This window comes from Cygnus atratus, chromosome Z (genome assembly GCF_013377495.2).
Source record: "Cygnus atratus isolate AKBS03 ecotype Queensland, Australia chromosome Z, CAtr_DNAZoo_HiC_assembly, whole genome shotgun sequence".
NCBI lineage: Eukaryota > Metazoa > Chordata > Aves > Anseriformes > Anatidae > Cygnus > Cygnus atratus.
This window is the reverse complement of record NC_066396.1, coordinates 45568946-45595424: the sequence shown is the minus strand read 5'-3', so window position 1 is coordinate 45595424 and position 26479 is coordinate 45568946. Positions and strand designations below refer to the sequence as shown.

Below are 26479 nucleotides of genomic sequence, written 5' to 3'. Positions count from 1 at the left end.
GAATGCATCCTCAGCAATCTTGCTATGATTCTAAATTATAAGAGGTTGTTTACTCCCTGGAGTGACATGAGGCCTTGCAGAGGGATTGAGATGGATTGAAGCATTTGACAATCAGCAACAGCAGGAAGTTCAACAAAGGAAAAAGACAGGTGCTGCACCTGGGCTGGAGTAATGCCAGACTAATACTTCCATGAGAGATACAGACTAAGAGGTGAGTGGCTGCAGCAGCTCAGGAGGAAGGGACCTGGAGGTACTGGTGACAGCAGGCTCAGCATGAGCCAGTAGTGTGCCCTGGCAGCCAAGAAGGCAAGATGCATTTTAGAGTACATTAAATACAGAATAGCCCACCTGGTCATAAGAGGTGTTTCTTAACATCAGTGTATTGGCCTCACGTGTCAAGGTTTTGGTAGCAGGGGGCTGCAGAAGTGGCCTCTGTGAGAAAAGTCCAGAAGCTGCCCTATGTTAGACAAGAGACAATTTCAGCCAGCTGCAAAGGGACCCACCGCTGTCCAGAGCCGAGCCAGTGAGCGACATTGGCTGTGCCTCTGTGAGAGCAGATTTAAGAAAAAAAAAAAAACTGCTGGGCAACAGCAGCTGGGAGAGAGGAGTGAGAAAAATGTAGAGAGAAATAACAGTGCAGACACCAAGGTCTGTGAAGAAGAAGGGGAAGGAGGTGCTGCAGGTACAGGAGTCTCCCTGCAGCCCATGTAGAGGACTGTGTTGGAGCAGGCTGTCGCCCTGCAGCACATTGTAACACATGGAGCAGATCTCCACACTGCAGCCCGTGGAGGAGCCCCCAGTGGAACAGGTGAAAGTGGCCTGAAGGACGCTGTAGCCCATGGAGAGCCCCTGCAGGAGCAGGCCGTGGGGCAGAGCTGCAGCCTGGGAAGAGGATCCCATGGTTGAGCAGGAAGGTCTGGCAGGAGGTCTTGTATGTGGGGGACGCATGCTGGAGTGCATTCCTGATGGATAGACTCCATGGTATGGGCCCATAGTGGAACAGTCCTGGAAGAACTGCAGCCTGTGTGAAGCCCATACAGGATCAGTTTAAGAAGAATGGCATCCCATGGGAGGGACCCCATGCTGGAGAAGGGGAGCCATCTGAATCAACTTGAAGGAACAGCAGATGATGCAGTGCTATGGACAGACCACAACCCCCATTTACCATTCCCCTGCACTGTTTCAGAGAGGAAGTAGAAGAGAGGGCATGGGTGGGGGAATGTGTTTTTAGTTTGCTTTTAGCTTCTCACTGCTCTAGTCTGTTAGTAATAGGCAAAAATTACATTAATCTCCCAACACCAACTTGATTTTGCCTGTGACAGTAACTGTCGAGTGATCTCCCTGTCCTTATCTCAACCCTTGAGACCTTTTCATCACATTTTCTCCCTTTCTTCCTTTGAGGAGGGGAACAGAGATTATTATACTCTGGTGGAGTTTAGCTAGCCATCAGCATGAAACCACTACAGTTGGTATGACTTCTTCCTGAATATCGTGTACAGTTCTGGGCTCCACAGTATAAAAGGATATTAGGGTACTCAAAGACATCCAGAGAGGAGGGCAACAAAAACTGGTAAAAGGGCTGGAAGGCACGTATTGTAAGGAGAGGCTGAGGACACTCGGGTCATCTAGTCTGGAAAAGAGAAGACTGAGAGGCAACCTCATTGCTCTCTGTAAATTCAAGAGGAGAAGAATTAGAAAGGGAGGTGCTGGTCTCTTCTCCCTAGTAATCAAAGACAGGATGTGCATGAATGGCACAAAGCTGCACCAGGGGATGTTCAGGCTGGATGTTAGGAAAAATTTCTTTACTGTGAGGATGGTCAAACACTGGATCAAGCTTCCTAGAGAGGTGGTTGATGTCCCATGCATTTCAGTGTTTGAGAGACATTTGGACAATGCCCTTAATAACATGATTTAACTTTTGTTTAGCCATGAGGTGGTCAGGCAGTTAGGCTTGATGATCAAAGGTCCCTTCCAATGGAACTGGTCTGTTCTATACACAATTCCTTTCATTCAGAAGTTATTCACTTTTAAAAATTGAAAAGACAAGCATGCAAACTGCCAATAACACAATTATTTTCTCCAAAAGTGTAACTTTTTAGCGAAAGATCATAAATCAAAGGAAAATTGCTATTAAGCCAAGTTGGTTGGAAAAACAATAAAACTTGACCAAATTCAGAATCAGTGTCTTTCAATACACAAATTTTGCACTGTGATGAATGACAACAATAAAATTGTAATTAACTCCATGCATAGGTATGTTTTCACGTGTTTTTTGTGCTCAGGACATAGAAGTAGAACTCAACTGCAGTTTTGCTAAAACAAGAGGAACTTTCTGTTTACCTGCCGTTGCCTACTGGGCTTACGAAGTGTGATGTAGACAGTTGTATGTGTATACCATGGTGTTAGGTTTATATATCAGGATTTTGGCAGTGGGGTGGAACAGGGGGCTGCAGGGACTACCCCTTATTGGACAAAGAATGTTCCAGCCAGCTTCAAAAGGGACTCACTGCTGTACAAAGTCAAACCCATCAGAAACATGGTGGCACCTCTGTGATGACATATCTAAGAAAGGCTAAAAAAATGCTGTGTGGCAGTAGCTGAGAGACAGGAATGAGAAAATGTAGAGAGAAATATCCCTACAGACATAAAGCTTAGAGAAGTGCTCGGAGAGGAGATCAGCCAAGCACTGATTCTCCTTCAGCCTGTGGAAAAGACCATGGTAAAACAGGCTGTCCACCTGCAGCCTACAGAGGACCACTTCTGAGCAGATATCCACACTGTCTTTTCTCAACCCATGAGTTTTTTTCATCATATTTTCTCTCCCTGTCCTGCTGAGGAAGGGAGTGAGAGCAGTCAGCCAAGGTTGACCCACCTCGACCCTCTTCCCCTTAGGCTACTTCCCTACTTGAGAAATTCTGTGACAAAAATAATCCTTTCTTTCTGTGAATAAAAATACAGGCAGTAATAGCCTACTAGACCTAAGAGCAAAATAAAAATCTGATCCACTGTATACAATTCACTTTGCAGTTTCCATGACTTAATTCTTACGACAAATTTTTAAGGAAAATGTTAACCTGGACTTAAAGACTGCTAGTAACAGAGGACTTATCAGAGCAGTTTGTTAATTGCCCAGTGGTTTCTCCTGCTGAAAAACACGTCTTTTGTTTCTAGTCTGAAACTGTGTGAATTCAAGTTTTAGTCTTCTGCCTTACATTTATCTGTTTCAATTTAAAAAAAAAATCTTATTTCTAGACAGATTTTTCATTGATAAACATTGGCAAGCAAATGGAGTTGTTCACTGTTTAATGAACTTTAAAATGAATGTTCTCTATTCATTTTACTGGTTTCCTTCTGAATGTTCCACAATTCATCTGTATGTCCCTTCTCACCAGAAGACCAGAAGTGGTACATATTCTTTCAAGTAAGATTATCAGCAATGTTAAATAAGTAGTAATACAGCTCCTCTATACAGGTATCTTGCTTCTATACACAACAATTTTGACACTGGAATTTGCACTGAGAACTCATGTTTAGTTAATTATGTTTAGACCTTTGTTTTGTTGTGGGTTTTGTGTTTTGTTGTTGTTGTTGTTCTTCTTCTTTAGATATAAACTCTCAAAATGGACATCTCTATTCTATAAACACAGCTGCTGTGATTTCCATGCCGATGATTTTCAGGTCATTTTAGGCAACAATAGAACTCTACAAATAGAATTTCAAGCAATGCCAAATCAGACATCTTACAGAAGTTTATTGCATTGATATCAATACCTAATCAACCATATTTATAATTTCACTAAAAGAAAGATTGGTAGGTTAGTTTCAGAGAACTTGATTTCTATAAGCCCACTTTGATTGCCACTACTCTATCACATTTCAATTCCTCCTTAATAAAAACCTATTTCAGATCTTACATTATTCTGTTTCAGATCAATGTCAGGTTGACAGACCTATAATTACCTGAACCATCTATCTTACTCTTTGCAAAAAAGTGACATAACAGTTTTATTGCAGTTTTTTGAAACTTTTTCATTGCTCCAGGACTTGCTTAAAATCAGCATTAGCACTTAGAGACCAGCTGCAGAGGGATTCATTTTGGGTAGTAATATTACTGCTGGAGTTTGTGACTTGAATAAATAACACATCTATTATTTACATGTTCTCTTCTTTCAAAAGATCTAATACTAAAAAGTTGAAAAGGAAAGAAAACATCGAAAACAGTATTTTTTAAATGGAAGCCTTGGGGAGAACACCCTTTGTTGCTCTGCTTTTTAAATATGACTGACTTAAGCAGCACACTATTGCACAAAATCAGACATAGCTCAAATGTAATAAAAAAGCAAATATACTCTAAATATAATTTGCCCTAATTGCACTCATAAAAGGTTATGATTATTTAATTTTTCAGATTTGAGACTAAATTCTCAAAGTCCCAAGTCTTTTTAGATTAAAAAGTATAGATTTATTAGACAAAAATAATATGTAAAACTAGATTTCTGAAACTCTACAGTATATACACTTACATACTTACATATAAACAGATTATTAAATAGCAAGCAACATAACATTTTATCCAGCAAACTCATCCTTATACATCTTATGCCTAGTCCTCACTTAAGGATACAACAGGTCACATCCAGTTTCTAAATTAATCCTTCTCTCTTATAAAATCAAATAATTTTTAGCATGTTTCACTGTTTCAGCTACAACATCCTGGAGGCATCTATGCACAGGTGCACTTTATTACCATGAGTATTTACTTTCCTCAGGACTATATTTAGGACCTGTTGCAGTGGACATAAAAAATAAATGTGTTGATTCAAAAGGTGAAACAGCATCTTATGATGGCTCTACCACTCTTTGCTTTATCTGTAGCAGCCGGGAGCAACTATAATAACAAATAAAAAAATTCCATGATGATTTTGAAGTGCTTCTGGAAGTCTATGGTTTCAGGGTTTTCTATTCAGGTAGATAAAAATAGAAATATTCTGATATCCACTAGTAATTTAGAGATTTTTGATCTTCAGAGCTGAAGACTGAATAATACTTTTGTAGTGTAGGAAGGAGCAGAATCTGTGAAAAGAGAAAAAAAGAATACATCTCAAATTCAGTTATATAATCAATCACAAATAAATGGAACCCTTAGCTAGAAACAGCTAAGTTTGGTTTTGTTTCAAAGTTACTCTACAAGTGATCTTTGTGAAGTTTTCACTTCACATTGAAATTCTCTTGATCCATATTATACAGCAGCTATTCCTTTTCTAGTCAGCTTTTCAGAAACTGTCATCTGCATAATTTATAGCACAAGAGCTCAGAAACAGGAAATCCAAGTATGAGTCTGAGTTCAAACAGGCTTAATAAAACACACAGAGTTTAGTCTGTAAAGGCAGGTAAGTATATCTTCAAGCTGCTGTGCTCCAAGGAGTATAAAGCTGACCTATGTTTAACAAGGCCAAATGCAGATTACAGGCAGCATGACAGCTGTTTTCTTAGACTCCACATTTCACAGGTATGTAAATAAAACTCTACCACTATACACTTCATGAGTATCTCTAAGTTAAAGTAATGATTTCAGCATCCCTCCATTTCTTCTATTCATTTAACCACTGTTGCTACCATTACCAGAATCTGACACTTTCATAGCAGGTTTCACTTTAGAAGCAGGTGGCTTGAATTATCAAGTGTTCAGTTTATAGGCATTAAGGAACAAAAATCAAGTATCAGAACATGAAATGTATTCTTCAGACACACTCTGTGGCACTTCTTTAAGTTTTTCTTTTTATTAAAGAAAAAAAAAGAAAAAAGAAAAAAGGAAAAAAAAAGAAAAGAAGAAAAGGAAAAAAATCTTATACCACTATACAGATCACTTACATGAAACACAAGGAATGAAAAGAGATACATAACATTCATTCTAAAACAAAAAAAGAAAAGTCTCATTTCTATACATACATTCTCAAATTGATTTAAACAGCCTTTGTGGGTATTTTGGCTCACAGGAAATAGTCCCTTTATTTCCTAGAATATATTAGTGAACAAGACTCAAGAGACTGTTATTTACAAGTTATTACAGCAAATAGGATAGCAAAATAAAGTAATAAGCAAACTTTCAGGTTCTGAGTAATAAAGACAAAAGCAGTGGTTTTAGTACATTAATTTTACAGTGGTAAAGCAATTAATACTTAGTTATTAGTGGTAAGCAATTAGTACTTTGATACAAATTCACAGTTAAAGAATGCTCTATCAAAGTAAAGAGCATTTTATTTATACATTGTGTTCCTTCTTGAGGAGGAGAAGCACCTCTTTAGGTGCTTCAAATCACTGATGATAATCACAGGAGGCGTAAGTAAATCTGGAGAATAATAATCACTGCATATGTTAGCACTGAAATAATGCATATACAAACACACCATAAAGTTTCTATACATCTGTTCAATTCCAAATGACAGAAATTTTTAACAGAATACATATCAAAATTTTCTCTTTTAGTCTTATTTAAAACCACAAAAGAAAATTATAGTTTAGAGGAGTACTGCTTGTACTTTTAAAGATTAATCTTCCAAAATATTTATATTCCAAGATAGCAACATGTCTACTGGAAGTCAACACATACCCCTTTCTTTTAGGTCTTCAATGTAGGCTTTCATAAACTCTTTTTCAAATTGCTCCCGTTCACGTTCACTTTCTATAATTTCTTCAGTGTCTTCACATACAATAGTTTTCAACTGGGCTGTCCTTGAGACTTATAAATCTAAAGAGAGAATATAGTGCAAGAATATATGCAACAGGTTTCTGAATATCACTGGGCAACATAAATGTCATTTTGGAAGTTACTACTACAGAAAAAAGAAAAAACATAAGGAACATTTGGTCTTTTTTTTTTCCTCCTCTATTAGAGCTTTCTTAAGGACAATCTATAATCTGTCTCAGTCACATAAATATTTCAAACAACACCTTCTGCATATTTCACTTTCCATATAAAAATTATTAGATTTATCTCTTTGTTTTCACCTATTTACCTAAATAATTCTTTGCAATGACACGTTTTGTTTTGTTTTTTGTTATGGGACTTCTGATAGATGACACTAATTTCAAATCTGTTAATGAACATTATGAACTCCATCCTAACTCATCCTATTGGTGAGCAATTTGGAAATTTTGCAAGTATCACTTAGTTGATATGTTTTGTTGTTGTTGTGGTTATTTCTCTTTTACAATGGATTATATGACATGCATTAATTTATATTTTCAAATTTCCTAAAGCCACACATTGTAGATGAAAAACTAGTTGTCTATATAAACAACTCATATAATGTTCAAATTAAATGCAAAGTATTCTGAAAATCTTTTATGGTATTATCACTGGAAAAAAAAAAAGTCTCCATAAAACACTTTCAAAAGATATTTTTTCAAACTAATCATATGGCTTGTTAATATCTCATAAGTTGTTCTGTTAGTCTCCAATGTTTTCCTAATGAAAGACCTGAACGTGACCTGCAGAAATGCAGGAACACAGTAATTACAGACAAAAATACCTTTTAGTCCTGTCCAGGACTAAAGTTTTGCAGCAACAAAATTCTGTTTCATAGCAAAGTGTGTATGAACTACTAAATTTATGTGGTACTACTTACGCTTTTAACTAGCTGTGTTTGTCAGCACACTTTTGATAGCACTGCACTTTTCAACTGCCTAACTACTGGTTCCATCCCATAAGAAATATTTGATTCCAGAATTAAGGTTACTCTTTCCAAGTACACACAAGAATAGCAGTTTAGGCTTATAGATGCACAATGAGAGACATGGCAGATGAAAATCAGAAACCTGTGGCTCCTCTTTGCAATTCCCAATATCTCTAATGCGTCCTTAAAGGTTCTGATATAAGTTGCGGCAGAATTTGACCACCCATGGTAGAAACAGATGCTTGCGAAAGTCTATCTTCCAAATGCATCTACCTTATTTTCTTAGGAACATATTTAGTTCTCTCTCACTTTTACTTACTTTAAACCTGTGGTTGACTCACAGATGGCTGTGGGTATCTCAACCAGGTCATCACCACTGACAACTAGCAAACTGAGTTTTGGCATATTAACCAGAGCTCGTGGAAGATAAGTCAATTTGTTTTTCTGTAAGAGAAGTGTCTGCAGTTGATCTAACCTATAAAAAATGTAAAAGATAAGGATAACTTGAAATATTTATTTCAAACAAGAGCATCTATTTAAAATAGTGCAAACTTATTCTTATTTTAAAAAATAAAAAATAAAAATAATATGCATCAACTCTGGCTTCCCAAAAATTATTCATATCACAAACGTTGTCTTCAACTTTAGTGGAAATTTCCAGCCATGCTTCAACATTATAGATATTAATAGCATATCTCTGATGAACATGCCCAAGACAAAAGGTTACAAAAATTACTGCACTTCCATACAAAGATGTTGACAGAATATGATATAAAGCCTCAACTTGAGTATCCCAGTTCTAGTGAAAAATATGGGTCACCAGCTCACACCTTTGCCTATATGCTGGTTTCTACAAATTATATATGTCTATGTTAGACAGTATATTTGAATCTATTGTTTTTCACTAGTAATTAGTACTGTGGGGAGAAAGAGAAAAAAAAAAAAAAAAAAAGACCAGCTCCTGGTCATGTGGCTCTCTCAAGTTTTCCCACTGAAATCAATTTAATGACAATGTTTTGTGCGGGAAGGCTTCCTTTTTATTTCCCCTGGCTTTTCCTAATGCAAAAGTAATTTGTGGCTCAACATATATTCTGTGGAGTAGAAAGAAAACTATAAGCATAGCAAACCAATGAAACAAGTTTGACTCATTTGACCAGAATAGTTCATTCTTAAAAAAATGTTGCATGTTATTGCTGGTCAGCCTTTATGGTTTGTCTGAATTCAGGGATAGATATTAAGTAGGGCTTCAGTATACTGCCAACTCATCTTTTTTAATCACAGGCCACATGGTAATGATTGACATTCTTTGATAATGCAGGTATTGAAATCATGAGGATGAATGAGAATATCAGTCTATACTAGCAGGGGTAGGAATCCTGACATTTTCTAGTCTTTAGAATGCACTTGATCCCAAGAGCTCTCAAAATTCAGAAACCAAAGTCAAATAAAAAACTTATTTTGTGGTGTCTAACCATGCTGCTTTAGTATTGAGATTGACAACTACTCTAAATAGTGAAAAAAAAATGAATATTTTAGAGATAAACATATACGGGTTACAGGTTATAGGGAAAAAATTACCATTAATATGAATAGGTATCCTTCAACAAAATAAATATATCCTCTTAGAAGCTCTTCTGTATTAATGAAATATCTGCTCATACTTGTGGAGTAGGGGGTGGGGGAGTGGGGGGTGGGAAGGGGAACAGTTTTTCACTATTGTAGATAAAATATTTGGATTACTTATATAAAGACTTCAGCCCTGCTGTCAGAGAAATCTCTGATTATACAATGTCCCAGAGAAGACTTTTTTTCCTAGGCACAAAGAAATGTGAATGATGAATGAGTTTTCTATGAAGTCTCTTCTTCCCCGGGAATCTCTATTGCCAGATCCATAAACAAACATTTTTTTTTTTCCTTTTTTAATAAATTTTAATTAATATGTTTTTGGTTAACTTACAGATATGTAAGGTTTTTTTAAATGAAGTTATGAAGAGATTTCAGAGTGTGTAAATGGGCCCGGGGATAAGAATGGTACTTTATCAGGCTAGTAAGTCCCAGTAAAGGATTTGGAAAGACTTTAAAAAAAATAAAAAGTTTGGTGAGGCAGGAGAAGAGTATGCATATATGATTCTGAGTAAGATCTATGTCAAGAGCTGCTGATGATTTTTATTTTAATCTTAGCAAGATATTTCTGCTTTGTTGCCAAAGTTCCTCAGGTTCTTTAAGTTAAATATGCTTTAGTTCATTTTTCCATTCATCCAATCTAACCTTCTAGGTCACTCAAGAGATAATGCTGACTACTCCTTACTGTAATTCTCCTTTGTTGGAACTAGGTCACAAGTATGGCCCATGAACTCCCAAATAACATTGTCTGAATATGATGACAAATTATCAAAACTACAGCAGAAAATGTTATTAGTTAACTGAACAGTAGAGGATCTGACTGTACAATCTGCTATCAATGAGCTAGAAAATGTAGTTTCTGCTCTCCAACCCAGTCCATCAATAACAATAGCAAAGTTTATGTGCAAAACTAATGCATATCCTAATGTGATTTTTTCATGTGATTTTTCATTAATGGTGTCCCTTGGAAGGTTATTACTTTCTAGATTTACTTTGTAGTTCATAATCCTGCCCATGAATTAAAACAAAAACTACCTGTCTATGTCTTCTGGGAGATCTCTCAGGTTGTTGCTGCTAATATCCAACCACTGCAAATTAGACATCCGGAGTACACAAATTGGAATAGAAGGGAACTTGTTTGCTGACACGTCCACAACTGTGACTTGTTTCAGGTTACTTAGCTAGAAAGAAGTGGTGCTTTATTTTAGTTACATTTTGCAAATACAAGAAAATGTTTAATTCTTCATTCTTCTTTCTGCCAAAGCACTTAAAAAAATCATAATTGCATGATACTTTACTCAACTTTTTACCAGCCTTATATCTTAGTCACCAATTGATATGAAAAACTATTTCAGAAATGACTACTTCAAAATGTGTTCATCACCTATTTAACATCATCATGTTATTGAATGAAATTTCCATTTTGAAAGAACACATATAGTTTCAGACAACACCAAGACTAGAACTAGACAATGTCTTGGTTCCTACATATATTTTATATGAACTAAGTTCCAGAGTGACAAATTAGCGTCAATAATTAGTAGATGCCAGGTTATCATTCAAAGAAACAGAGATTTTATGACTCCTATCAAAAATACACAGATTGCCCTCTGTTATGCACAGAGAACGCATTGCTAGGGGCACTTAAAACATGAAACTGCGAATTTAAGACGAGAAAAATTAGTCCGATGTTTTACAAAGATCTTTAAAAATACATCTTCCATCCACCAAACTAAATATATAATATGGTGCACTAGAGCTTTTTATCTGAATACTTCTCAAAGAAATTACATTTGTGTAATAGGCCATTAGTGTAATGATGGTTAACTACAAATGTAAAATATACCTTTTTAAAGAAATAAATGTGTTAAATAATTCTGAGTACTAAATCAATTATTCAGACTACCAGCATGAACAAAATCATACATCTAGTTAAAGTGAGTCAAAAGAATATAAATGTTAAACAACAAAAAAAAAAAGGTACTTTACAATGGAAATAATGTCTCAGAGCTTCTAGTCATACGTCAGCATCACTGCCTAGCCTTTCTGCTGATGCAGAAGAGAGTAGCAGAATAGTGATTTTTGCCCAAAGGGCTATTTTGTAATAAGGGTGTGCATGTGGCTGGGTGTGGGTGTGGCTGGGTGTGGGGGGGAGTGTGGGGGTGGGGGTGGCATGGGGGGAGTGTATTGTACTTCCAAAGTGAAGAAAATGCAACTAAGAGCATAAATAATGGAAAAAAAAATAGAATGTAAGACAATACATTCTGAATCCTTGAGAAGGGTTTTTGTTTGTTTGTTTCGAATCCAGTCCTGGTTTGTTATATTTTATGGCCAAACTTCTATTTGCTGCAATATTGCCAAAAATTCATCTGTGATATTTAGTTTGACTCTTGTTGTTTAAAGTGGTCACATTGGTGTTGTGATGGAGCCTGTTTTGTTTTTTTTTTCTTTGTTTGTTTGCTTCTCATTGCCTCTCATTGCTGCTAGACCTTAAAATTTGGGAAAATCTTTTCAGGGAAATTTACTGACACTATGATATTAGAAATGACTTCACTGTTACATTTGCCTTTCAAAAACATAATAGAGGTTCTCCACCATTGCATTAAAACAGCCTTGGTGAGGCATTACCATGGAAATGTCTTGCTCCCGATTCAGAACAGGTAAGCACACATTTTATACTGACACTTCTTACTTCCAAATTATTTTGTCATTTTGAGGACTGACTACTAGCCATGAACATTCACTCCTCTACTGTAAATTTTCCAGATACTGAATCTTTTTTTCCAAACACAAGAGATACTCCCTTTGCAGAATATCAGAGTAACTCTTCTGAATAATACTAAAAAGAAAATGGAGAAAACAATTGGCACCATGTTTACACTGCATTTACTTTGTGTTTTAATATTATTTTCACAATTTAAAGTGTGAAGCAAATATTTCAAGTTTCTCTGCACTCAGAACAAGCCATCACTAAACAAGAAAAGTAACAATCTCTAACCACCAAGTGGTAGATTATTGTAAAATAAGCTGACATCACTGTTCATCCAGGTTCCTAAACACTTTGCTTTCACATTAAGTCATCTATCATGCTGAAACATCTCATTAACATTAACCATAGGTTTCAACAGTAGCATCTGTTTTTTTATGATTTCTTGAAAGTGCTTTATTACATTAAATATAAAAAGAAACATACATATAGCAGTATTGCTATATTTTTATGAATATTTCTGCCATTTTTCATACAGTCTTGAAAAGAGATTGTTCTTATACTTCATTGGATCAAAACTTATATTTTTCAGAATTTTGTGCCCCCACAAAACTATACTAACAAAATATAATGTGACAGACTTTCTTTATATAAAGTTTGGTTCAGTGTGACACAGAATATATGATTATGCTGTGTAAGCTGCAAGACTTTTTCTTTACTTGTACTTGTTCTTTTAGGGTAATATTTAACAAAACCTGTCCATTTTCCATTTTATGTTGAAATCTAATGGAGTTTTTATTTAATCTATCTCTGAAATATTTCCAAAAACCACCTATGATACATGAAGCACTGGAAATTATTGCATCTATGTATTATATTTTCTAAAGAAAACCCTGTGTATTTTATTTCTTTTTGAAGGACTGATTGATTTTTGCACCTCTTATAACATTTCATTTTCAAACAAGCATGGCCCTCTTATCATTTTTATGTTAGAATTTATTTTTGCTTGATGTAGAATTTTGTTATTTTCCTCTATTATCTGCCTTTGAATCAATCAGTATATAGGCTTTATGCAAGTTCCATTTTAAAAAATAGCCATACTTGATCATCTAGCTACCTAGACCCACTTATTGTGGTCCTTATGTTTAATCGCTGTTGTCATCTTTATTTGACAAACTGCCCCATTTTGCTTATCTTAATAATTTTGTTCATAAAAATAATACAGATAACATTGTAGAAGTCCACTGCTTCTCTTTCTCTCTGACAGTTAAACTTTCAGATGAAAGTAAAGGACACCATGTCCTGGGCTGAACAAGTTATTTGATTAATGGGTGTGTTTTTATTTCTGTTCTGCTTTTTGCCATGAAAGGGATTTGCTGATAAGGTTGTATGCAAGTTTATCGTGAGTTGCCTACTTCTTAGCATCAACAAATGAAAAGGTGAGAATTCATGTCAAGCCTTACCAAAAAATATTGGAGTTTTCAGTTACGTACAAATGTTCTGTAACAGACACAGCACCCAAGCAAACTCAGTATATTACAAGACATAAAAAGAATTTACACATAAATGTCCATCAATGCACTACCCTGATTTTTCCCAGACATTTCACATTCAATGAAGTCAATGGAAAGTTGTACCACTTTAGTAGGCTCAGATTACCATGTAATGTTGTCCCCCAAAAAGCATAGGCTGGCACTCAATATCTTGGTAGTGTGGTGAAAGCACTACAGTATATATAACCCGAGGTGTGAAGTGTAGGCTTGACCACTTGGTTCTCAAGCATTCAAACCAAATACCCAGGTTTTCTTACACAAAGCAGTAGGTATAACCTATTCTATAATCTCACTGGTATTCCTGAAGAAAAGCAGTGAATAAGAAACTCTGTACAAGGCTGTCTTTGAAGCCAAAAAAAAAAAAAAAACACCACTTCCATTAAGAAAAATATAATTTCATTATATTTGTAGCCCAGTTCAACATCAGGCTTCCAATCAGACTCTTGAACCTGAGGAGGCATAAGTGACCAGTCACCCTTTCCCCATAGTAACCGGGTGCTCATTCACATATTTTTTTGACAAAACCCATTGAAACATAAAAATGCATGACTTCAAACAACGTTTACCTGCTGGGGAGGAGCTCTGTGGAGGAGGACCTGGGGGTCCTGGTGGACGACAGGTTGACAATGAGCCAGCAGAGTGCCCTGGTGGCCAAGAAGGCAAACGGGATCCTGACGTGCATTAAAAGGAGTGTGGCCAGCAGGTCAAGGGAGATGATCCTCCCCCTCTACTCTGCCCTGGTCAGGCCTCACCTGGAGTACTGTGTCCAGTTCTGGGCTCCCCAGTACAAAAAAGACAGGGATCTCCTGGAAAGAGTCCAGCGGAGGGCCACAAAAATGATACGGGGCCTGGAGCATCTTTGCTATGAAGAAAGGCTGAGAGACCTGGGTCTGTTCAGCCTTGAGAAAAGACGACTGAGAGGGGATCTCATCAATGTGTATAAATACCTGAGGTGTGGGAGACAGAGGGATTTGGTCAACCTCTTTTCAATGGTTTGTGAGAACAGGACAAGGGGCAATGGCCAAAAATGGATCACAGGAAGTTCCGCACCAACATGCGAAAAACTTCTTCACAGTGAGGGTGACAGAGCACTGGAACAGGCTGCCCAGGGAGGTTGTGGACTCTCCTTCACTGGAGATATTTAAGGCCCATCTGGATGCCTACCTGGGCAACCTGCTGTAGGGAACCTGCTTTGGCAGGGGGTTGGACCCGATGATCCCTTTAGGTCCCTTCCAACCGCAACAATTCTGTGATTCTGTGATTTAATTTGTTAGTAACATGGAAAACTAAGTCCAAAGGATGTGGAAAGAAGTTTTCACCTAAATGTCATAATTCTGATTTTGCAATGCTAAAATGCTAAAATTTTGCTAAGCTCATCTACAAATAGATGTTGTCATTCTGATACCAAACTGTTTACTTGGAAATTTAACATTATCCCCTTTCATCTTTGCAACATTACCATCATTCAACTATCTAATCTTTCCAGTCTAATAGAGTAATTATAACTGTAATGAACGAAGGATAGAAAGTTCATAGAAAGGGACTTTGCTGTTTATTAGGAAATATTTTTATGTACACAAACCTTTCAACAGGTCTGCAAAGAATGAGAAAGCTGGCTGCATATACAATTTTCACAACAATATCACGTATCAATCATTCACAGGTGATTGAAGAACCACATAGAAAAAAAAACAGGACTGTTCTTCACACAGTTAAAGTTCCTGAGAATGTGGATCATGTGTTTAAATATAAGTACAGAAGTTGCTTCAAACCAATATGTGAGTCACATACATGAAAATAAGTACCCAATTAATGATTTTTTGGGCTGCAGTCATAATAAGTCCTGTGTCTCAAAAAATAAATTTATGTTGATTAGAGTTACATTAAATCTTCATAGTATTACTACTGTAGCCACACGCATTCTGCATACCTTATTGCATTTTGCAATCATAAAGTCATCTCATTTTCAGATCTCCAAACCTTGTAAATTGAGAACATTAGAAAGGAAAACTAGGCTTCAAATTCAATTACAGGTTTCTCATCAACCTATATGGACCCAACAGCTCACTTTGGATGCATATTCTCCCTATGTTTTAATTAAAGAATTTAGAAAAGCAAGAACAACAATGTCAGTAACACATGGCCACTAACTGACCTCTCCAAAATGCTTGGAGAGGAGGTGTCTATTGGATATAACAGAAGATATTTTTAAAGATATATTCTGTTCTTTCACCAAGAGGTGACCAAATGAATTCATTTCCACAACAGAACAGAGACAAAGCTAAAAGCACATCTCCTCTCCAATATGCAACAGCAATTGAAGAAACATTATTCAAATAGCAACATTTTAATTATGATTCAAACATACACATTACTATTTTATCACGACAATACACTGTAGCCTGTGAAGATACATTGTGATTTACAAAACAAACAAACAAAGAAAAAAACTATATTAATTTACGATGTTTCTGAAATAATTCTGAAATCCAGAGGCAATCACTGTTTGCCAAAGGGTTGCAAAGGGGAAAACAGGCAAAAAAGAAGGAAATTTTGTTTTATAGATACTGAGAAAAAAAAAATATGTATATATATATATAATTAACAAATATGGCAAAGAGGAGTTAGAAAACACTGGTTGATCACTGTTTTGCATTAATAAAACAGTAATCACTGACTTGGAAAAATATATATATATTGTATTTGAAAAGATAATAGAAGAGAACCACGTAATGTCATAATATTGACAGAAGCAAAATAAATAACGAGAAAAATAATGCAAGAAAAACATTCAAGTGAAACTGAGAAAGTGATCCTATGCCTCTAACCCATTACGGTAGCAACATTTTGATGACTGATGTTGATGAAATCATTTCACCTTATGTATATTGGTGCTGGGCAATGACAGGATCTTTCTGCACGAGAGTGAATATATGCACCCTGATAAACCTGGCAGCGAGAGTTTTATAGAATGTCATCAAGAAATCAGCTTGTCTACAAATGTAGATGGTAAATTGAATATTAAAGAAGCGAAACCATACTCTCCTCAGCAGCAGAGGTCAGAAGATTTCTGATCTGTCAGCTGTCTCCAATGATAGCAGGAATAAAACTCTCCTTTTTTATTATTTTATTTTTTACCCAGTAACAGGCTACTAAGCAGGAGAACCCTGCAAGTTGGAATTGGATTTAGGTGTTCTTGAAGCAGGAGTTCCATAATGAAAAAGCCCAAATTCAGGAAAGTCACAACACAGATAAATCTGTTTTGCACACTATGACATATCTGGTTTGGAATTAGGCCTTATCTAGTTGAACAAACTGTTTCAAAATATCTATCATCAAAATTACTTTTCTTTTAATGCTACTGACAGTACGTGTGCATGACCCTGATAGTACATAAACCTACAGCTAAGAACACTGCCAAAAATTGTATATGGCAATTTGATTTGCCAGGAATATAGCAAAATTTCTCACCCTCCTCTCTATTCCTCTCTCACAGTGTTGTTAGATACATGCTTAAATATATATATTAATCTAATAGGAAAAGTTTTGAGTTCATCTCTTCCCAAGGGATTCTTTTCTTTCTATATAGTACCAAGATTTCTTGGAGGGCTTATGTCTTGCCCTAGTGAAAACACATAAGAAAAATGGAAAGATTGCTACTAGTAGAAAAAGCACTGAGTAGAGGGTCTTTTCCTGACCTGGACAATCAAGGCTGTCCAGATTTTGTCCAAGTACCCATCTGGAAGGTATTAGATTATCATTGTTATTACTGTGTCTGACAATAAATATTTGACTGAATTTTTATTCATGTTCTTATTTATAAAAGCTTGTATTGAAGATGGACTTCACAACTCCTTTTACAGTGACAATTCCCCTGACCTGGAATGTGCAGAGACCTGTCACAGGCACTGAGCACACTGCAGCCATCCTGTACCACGACTGATCTACATATACTTTGGTACTGCCCCACAGCAGAGGAAATAGCAAACCTACAAACCTCATCTGTGTCTTACTAGAAATTCTTTTTAGAATTCAGAGAGAGAGAAAGAGAGAGAGAGAGAGAGGCAGAGAGAGATAAAAAAAAAATCTATTCTATAAAAAGGTTATATAATAATGAAGTACTAAGTGAAATTGTATTAAATATACACATATATATATATATAGGTGTGCTTAGAAAATATCTGGCCATGTCCAGTGTAACCAAGAGTCGCCTATAATTCAGCCAGGCTTCTATGCCTAAATCAAGCCAGGAGCTCTTCCATCAAGTCAGACTGCTTCATGAAGAGGTAGGAAAAAATAAAATGGGAGGCTTGCTTTATAATGCTCTCTGGATCACTAAATTTTGTCCTGTGTCTGATAAAGATAAAGGGAAATGATATCTAATAAAATCAGTCATCTGGCTTGTCCCAGTCTAATTACTCAGAAATTAAGTTGTGTAGAATCAAGTTTCATCCTACTGTAAAAGTGTGACTGTGTGATGTCAGACTCATCTCAAAGAAGCCAGCTCCCCCTGTTAGACAGATTCAATCAATTATCTAATGCATTTGTTGCTCAAACCTATTAATCTAGTGAAATATTCATGATAATTGGTGATCATTCTCAGTAAGTATGGAAGATTTTACACTGTAAATAAGCAAGTATGTGTAAGCTCAGCTCTAGCAGGTAGACAGGATCCCTTTACAACATTAAGATGAAAAGAGAAAAATTGACAACTGATGCATAAAATAGAGAGTTGCTAAAAATGTTTCCTGCTTATTAACTTTTAGGAAGTTCAAATTTTGACTTTCAAATTCATAAAAGTTCCTTCTGAGAAGGGTAAATAAATGCATGAGAACAGCAACAGTATTCTTCAGTGTAAAACTTACTCAAAAGAAATAAATACAAAATTCAACCAAACAGAAATGATCAAAGTCTAATTTTACCTTGGTTTTGTACACAGAATAATGTCTAGAAAAACTCTAATAACATATATGATAATGGATTCAAAAAGATTGATAACACGTCTGTAATTCAGCTAAGACTTTTTGAAAGACTTACAAAGGTTTATGAGATCATCACAACTCTTAGACTGAGTGACACCTTCAGTAATCAGTCTCCCCTTCTACCCATGTTCTTTATGACAAGTTCAAAAAACAGAGAACTCTTAAAACTTTTAGCTTGTTTGGTAATTCAGTTGTTTACATTCTTAGGAATGTAAACATTTTGTTTTTAAATACACACAAAACATTATATGATGAATTAATATCGGGTGAGAAATCTCAGTGAGAAGGATTACATAACACATGACTGTATTTGCTACCCAGAATTGATAGTGGGAGAATATATATTTGGATAAGGAATTGGCTCGATGGCCTCACCCAGAGAATAGTGGCCAATGATCCTATGTCCAGGTGGAGGTCGGTGATGAGTGGTGTACCTCAGGGGTCTGTCTTGGAAAAGGTGCTTTTCAATGTATTGCTGTAAAAGTATTAGTTCAGATACATTTTGTACTCCTCTTTCCATGCCCTACATCAAAATAAGCAGCTTCCAAACAAGTGTTTCACTACCCAGTCCCCTTCAGATTGCATCCAAGTAATTTATCTCTCTTAGCTACATGTTGCTGCTGAGACATGTAATCCCATACTAATTTTTAACAACAAACAACAAGGAAAAGTCTGCATATTTGTGTATACCTTGCAAAATGATAGATAGTATCTTCTGTGAATGTGACATTCCAGAAATATCTATATAATGCTTTGAGCATATAAAACATGAAGAAAACAAACCATGACTACTGAACAAATATTTAGAAGGAGTAACAGTTTGTAGTAAGAGGATGCATCTAAAAACATCAAGATTTTCACAACTGCAAATAAAATCTGATACAGAGGGAATGTCCAAGCTAATACAAGGACAGTGAACTACGCAAATTTCTCACCCTGACTGAAATGTGGGAATATATGGAAAGGTGAAAAACATAACTGCATATAACTCAGCAAAAATCTTTTGTTCAACATGAACTAGTGGTCAAAAATAAATAAATACATGCATACATAAATAAATAGTTGGGTATATGCGCGAATGTGGGATACAGTAGTTAACTCCAAAATTGGAGAGGTCCAGACTGGAGGCAGCGTGGGCTACAATGACCATGCCCTGATTGAGTTTGTGATCTTGAGGAATACGGGCCTGAACTTCCAAAGAGCAAACTTCAAGCTATTTAAAGATCTAGTGGATGAGATCTGCTGGAACACTGACCTTAGGCACAAAGGAGCTGAACAGAGCTGGCAACTCTTTAAGGATGTTTTCCTTAGAAAACAAGAACTCTCCATCCCCCTGCATAACAAAGTGGGTAGGGAGGGCAACCAACCGGGTGGCTGAGCAAGGACCTGTTGGTCAAACTGAAGTGCAAGAAGGATACACACAGGCAGTGGAAGCAGGGATATGTGGCCTGGGAAGAGGCCAGAGATGCTGTCCGCATGTGCAGGGATGGGATCAGGAAAGCCAAGGCAGAGGTGGTACTGAGCTTGGTAAGGGGTGCAAAGAATAACAGGAAGGGATTCTGTAGGTACATCGCTCAGAAAAGAAAGGCCAAAGAGATTGTTCCCCCGATGGATGACAAGAGCGAACTCGTAACAACAGACATAGAGGAGGCTGAGGTACTCAACAACTTCTTTGCCTCAGTCTTCACTGCCAGTCTCAGGTTTCCCACGTCTCTCGTTTCCCTGAAACCACAGATGAGGACTGGGGGAGCAAAGTCCCTCCCACTGTAAGTGAAGAGCAGGTTCAAGACCACCTGATGAAACCAAACAGGTACAAGTCTATGGGGCCTGATGACATGCATCCCAGGGTCCTGAAGGAATTGGCTGATGTAGTTGCCAAGCCTCTCTCCATCATATTTGAAAAGTCCTGGCAGTCAGGTGAAATCCCTGGTTACTGGAAAAATGGGAACAACAGTCCCATTTTTAGAAGGGTAGAAAGGAGGACCCAGGGAACTAAAGACCGGTGAGGTTCACCTCCATGCCTGGGAAGACCATGGAACAGATCCTCCTGGAAGCAATGTCAATACACATGCTGGCCAGCAGATCTTCACCAAGGGCAAATCATGCCTGACCTATCTAGTGACCTTCTAGGACAGAGTGACTTCATCAGTTGACAAGGGAAGACTGACCGATGTCATCAAAGCTTCCTGACGCAGCTGGTAGCTTCCTGACGCAGCTGGTCAGTGAACCTACCAGTGGTGGTGCCCCGCTAGACCTTCTCTTCACAAACAGAGAAGGACTGGTGGGAGATGTGGTGGTCGGAAACTGTCTTGGACAGAGTGACCACGAAATGGTAGAGTTCTCTATTCTTGGCGAGGCCAGGAAGGGGACCAGTAAAACTGCTGTATTGGACTTCCGGAGGGCTGACTTTGAGCTGCTCAGGACGCTGGTTGGCCGAGTCCCTTGAGAGGCGGTTCTGAAGGGCAGAGGAGTCCAGGAAGGCTGGGCGCTCCTCAAGAAGGAAGTCTTAACGGCACAGGAGCGGTCCGTCCCCACGTCCCCAAAGACGAGCCGGCGTGGAAGAAGACCGGCCTGGCTCAACAGAGAGTTGCGGCTTGTGCTTAGCAGAAAAAAGAGGGTTTATAATCTTTGGAAAAAAGGGCGGGCCACTGAGGAGGACTACAAGGATGTAGCGAGGCTGTGCAGGGAGAAAATTAGACAGGCCAAAGCTCATCTGGAGCTCAACCTGGCTACTGCCGTTAAAGACAACAAAAAATCCTTTTACAAATATATCAATGCGAAACGGAGGACTAAGGAGAATCTCCATCCTTTACTGGATGCGAGGGGAAACCTAGTTACTAAGGATGAGGAAAAGGCTGAGGTGCTTAATGCCGCCTTTGCCTCAATCTTTAGCGGCAGTACCGGTTGTTCTCTGGATACCCAGTGCCCTGAGCTGGCGGAAGGGGATGGGGAGCAGGATGTGGCCTTCGCTATTCATGAGGAAATGGTTGGCGACCTGCTAAGGAGCTTGGATGTGCGCAAGTCGATGGGGCCGGATGGGATGCACCCGAGGGTACTGAAAGAACTGGCAGAGGAGCTGGCCGAGCCGCTTTCCATCATTTATCAGCAGTCCTGGCTATCGGGGGAGGTCCCAGTTGACTGGCGGCTAGCCAATGTGACGCCCATCTATAAGAAGGGCCGGAGGGCAGACCCGGGGAACTATAGGCCTGTCAGTTTGACCTCAGTGCCAGGAAAGCTCATGGAGCAGATTATCTTGAGGGTCATCACGCGGCACTTGCAGGGCAACCAGGCGATCAGGCCCAGTCAGCATGGGTTTATGAAAGGCAGGTCCTGCTTGACGAACCTGATCTCCTATGACAAAGTGACGCGCTTGGTGGATGAGGGAAGGGCTGTGGATGTGGTTTACCTTGACCTCAGTAAGGCTTTTGACACCGTTCCCCACAACATTCTCCTCAAGAAACTGGCTGCTCAGGGCTTGGACTGGCGTACGCTTCGCTGGGTTAGAAACTGGCTGGATAGCCGGGCCCAGAGAGTTGTGGTGAATGGAGTCAAATCTGGTTGGAGGCTGGTCACAAGTGGTGTCCCCCAGGGCTCGGTACTGGGGCCGGTCCTCTTTAATATCTTTATCGATGATCTGGATGAGGGCGTCCAGTGCACCCTCAGTAAGTTTGCAGATGACACCAAGCTAAGTGCGTGTGTCGATCTGCTCGAGGGCAGGAAGGCTCTGCAGGAGGATCTGGATAGGCTGGAGCGATGGGCTGAGGTCAACTGTATGAAGTTCAACAAGGCCAAGTGCCGGGTCCTGCACCTGGGGCGCAACAACCCCAAGCAGAGCTACAGGCTGGGAGATGAGTGGTTGGAAAGCTGCCTGGCCGAGAAGGACCTGGGAGTATTGGTTGATAGTCGGCTGAATATGAGCCAGCAGTGTGCTCAGGTGGCCAAGAAGGCCAACAGCATCCTGGCCTGTATAAGAAGCAGTGTGGCCAGCAGGTCTAGGGAAGTGATTGTCCCCCTGTACTCAGCTCTGGTGAGGCCGCACCTCGAGTACTGTGTTCAGTTTTGGGCCCCTCGCTACAGGAAGGACATGGACATGCGCGAGCGAGTCCAGAGAAGGGCGACCAAGCTGGTGAGGGGTCTGGAGAACAAGTCTTACGAGGAGCGGCTGAGGGAGCTGGGCTTGTTCAGCCTGGAGAAGAGGAGGCTCAGGGGCGACCTTATCGCTCTCTACAGTTACCTTAAAGGAGGCTGTAGTGAGGTGGGGGTTGGTCTGTTCTCCCACGTGCCTGGTGACAGGACGAGGGGGAATGGGCGAAAGTTGCGACAGGGGAGTTTTAGGTTGGATGTTAGGAAGTACTTCTTTACCGAAAGGGTTATTAAGCATTGGAACGGGCTGCCCAGGGAGGTGGTGGAGTCACCATCCCTGGAGGTCTTTAAAAGACGTTTAGATGTAGAGCTTAGCGATATGGTTTAGTGGAGTACTTAGTGTTAGGTCGGAGGTTGGACTCGATGATCTTGAGGTCTCTTCCAACCTAGAAATCTGTGCCTGTGTCTGTGTCATCTACTTGGACTTCTGTAAGGCCTATGACACGGTCCAATATGACATCCTGGTCTCCAAGTTGGAGAGCTACAGATTGGATGGATGGACCATTTAGTGGATAAGGAATTGGCTTGAAGGTCTCACCCAGAGAGTGGTAGTCAATGGCTTTATGTCCAGGTGGAGTTCAGCGATGGGCGGTGTCCCTCAGAGGTCTGTCCTGGGATTGGTACTGTTTAATAACTTTATCAGTGACAAAGACAGTAGGATTGAGTGCACCCTCAACAAGTTTGCAGGTGACAGCAAGATGAGTTGTTTGGTTGATATCAAAGAAGGAAGAGATGCCATTCAAAGGGATCTGGACACACTGGAGAAGTGCATCCACGTGAACCTAATGAGATTGAAGAAGTTCAAGTAAAAGGTGCTGACCCTGGGTCAGGACAATCCCAAACATGAGCACAGACTGGGAGAAGAACTCATTGAGAGCAGCCCTGCAGAGAAGGACTCGGGGGTTCTGGTGGACGAAAGGCTCGACATGAACCAGCAGTGTGTGCTTGCAGCCCAGATGGCCAACTGCGTCCTGTGCTGCATCGAAAGAGGAGTGGTCAGCAGGTTGAGGGAGGTGATTGTCCCTGTCAACTCTTCCTTTGTGAGGACCCTCTTGGCATGCTGCATCCAGGTCTGGGGCCACCAGCATGAGAATGATGTGAACCTGTTCGAGCAAGTCCAGAGGAGGGCCACAAATTTAATCCAAGAATTTTAGAATTATATGATATATTTATTATGCAAAAACCGCGCAGTGACACAAAATACCCATTTTAAATTGAAGTTCCTAAATTCTGAAGAAACTGTCATATCAGTTTATAAATGTATGCTGTCACATACATTGTTTCTGTGTCTGAGTTGGTCAATCAGCCAAATAAGAAATTCACAGACTGTTATGAAGTCTGTTAACTCTGCTAATTTATGTTAAGAAGTTGTGCAAACTGAGAAAGCTCAGGAAGGAGGAGATGCTAAGCAGCTTTAGCTTGTACTACTTTTTAGGCAATCTACAGTGTCTGTCTCTAGACACGAATGAAAATATGAATGGAAATCAAATGTAAATGTTACAAAAGGCAACCTACATGGTGTTACATTTACACAGCCAGTTTGTAGAAGATATTTATAGATATTAGAGAGCTTAGAATGGGAAGATACTTTATGAAGTTTAAGGACAGTCTTCCCTGAGATCCATAGCTTATAAAACTCTTTTGTGGAAGTGAATATTTTTCTCTAGCTAAGATGTTCTAGTGAGGCATGGCCTATATCTTGTCCTATCCCTCTCCTACTAAAGTGGGATTACACTGGGCATCATGCTCTGTAGCTACAGAGAAAGGAGGACGGATGAACTGTTTTCTAATTTCTTGTACAAACTTAATTAGTAAGATGTTAGCATTTTAATTGTTGAATATATTTCATATTGTTGTTTTAATAGATGTTATGTAAGTAATTTTTTTTCAAGGAATAAAGACAGTATTATAAATTGCATGTGATTTTTGCTATAGGTTTTTAAAACAAACAAACACCTGTCCTGGCCTCATTTCGAGGGGTGCTTTCTTAAGAAATTATTGTTGTCTACAGTTATGTACTGATTCATGAAATTAATGTTTCCTGTACATGACACAATAAATGTTTTGTTCTGATACTCCAGAGACAACTTTGTTGTGTTGAAGGGCCAATTCTTCCATACTGTAATTTTTTGTTAATAATGTCAAGAGTATGACATGGGGGAATTTTAATAAGAGAGAGAAAATGAGGAAATGCACATTTCCTCCATTTTTACCATCTGGCACATGCTGTCAGTCACAGACAGGACAGGCAAGTCATTCCATACCATCAGCAACACGTCAGAAATGTTTCAGATAGGTGTTGCCATATTCAAAATCAATTAAAAAGGGCATTTGAAAAATTATTCTGAACAGTGTTCATTACCACTTCTCAGTAGACCTAGCAAGCAACATGGAATGTTTTCTGTATCCCCTGTGAGGTCTAGGTAGTGCAAAATGAAGGAATAAGACAGAATGTCAAAGGAATATTTTGTCAAAGAAAGAGCAAATGTATATATACATGCCTGTGTTTCCATGTCAATCCTGTATAAACTGACCTTTGAAGTTCAGAGAAATGGCAAGGTTATGCTTTCTGGCTGTTTTAGCACACTGTGTTTTCAACAGATCAAATAAGCGTGTGTGTGTGTGTATGTTTCTGATGCATAGTAGATTTCAGTCCTGATATAAATGAGTACAGACTCCAGGAGCTTTCAAAATATTCAGAGTTACAGGAGCTGTAGCTGGTGCAGTTTCACTGCTTTATTTACCTGAAAAATAAATTTTTCATTATTCTATCTTGAATCTTTCAACAGTGCTAGCATGTGTGACCCTATAAAGGGGTTAAAGTAAAGGTTGTTAAAAATAACAAAACCAAAACCAAACAAATAAATAAAAACAGCTGATGTGGTTAGTGCTTCATTAAGTACTAATATCCGGAAAGTATATAAAGAACTTTTTCCTACAATTCATACAATTTCAAAAGATATCTTAAAACTAAGTTTTAAAATCTGGAAAGATTTCAATCTCTTTTGGTCAGATTCTGTTTCTCTGACCAGTTATATTCAGCAAAGGAAAACATTTAGCTGGAAGAGCAGAGACACAAGCCCTATGGAAGTGCGGAAAGACTTCAAAACACTGCCCGCTGGGCATTTCTGTGTAATTTATCTCTGTGATCCGTGGCTCACACCTCCCAAAGCCATGGGCTGCTTATGCAGGCAGAACACCAAGAGTATCAATAGAGATGTTAAATGACAGGTTGTTTTAACAAGATGTAATTCTCCAAAATTTTCAACCTCCAAACCTTTTTTTTTTCTATTACCTTTTAAAATTATTATTATTATTGTGCGTGTGTGTGTAACAATTATAGAATGAAAATCTCAATCAGTGGGAAGTACAGAACATTTCGCAGGAGTTTCACTATGCAGTCAGGCACTACTCATCATCACCCTTTTCTCCTTCCTGCTTCATTCAACGGGCTGATAGAGAACCTGTAAAATCCTTTGTAACATTTCTAGAAATTTACAAAGAAGTCATGTGTTGGATATGGTAAAAATTGAATTTTATCCATGTGGATTTTTCAGGATCATAAACTAGAGAAGGGTGTTGTAATAAAGAGCTCAACTTGCTACTGTGAAACTCTTGTCTGTAGGTTCGTGCCCAGTGCGCCGCGCACAAACTTATGGACAACAAAACCAATAGCAATGAGCCAAACTCTGGTGAAATTCTTCTTCTTTTGAATCACTGGCAAAAGCTCTGTTGATTTTGTTCAGAGTGGCATTTCTATACATATGTTTCACAGTCTCAGAAAAGTTTTACCAG

At 38.5% G+C, this 26479-nt stretch overlaps 1 protein-coding gene across 1 annotated transcript in view; it reads right to left on the bottom strand.

The window, feature by feature from the left end:
• Positions 1–5023: 5023 nt before the first annotated feature.
• LOC118257368 (leucine-rich repeat-containing protein 2) overlaps positions 5024–26479 on the bottom strand; it is a 68750-nt gene continuing 47294 nt past the window's right edge. The window contains 5 exon segments of the mRNA XM_035565294.2: positions 5024–5073; positions 6611–6716; positions 6718–6748; positions 7996–8151; positions 10335–10480. Of these exon segments, the coding sequence (XP_035421187.2) occupies positions 5024–5073; positions 6611–6716; positions 6718–6748; positions 7996–8151; positions 10335–10480 (489 nt within the window).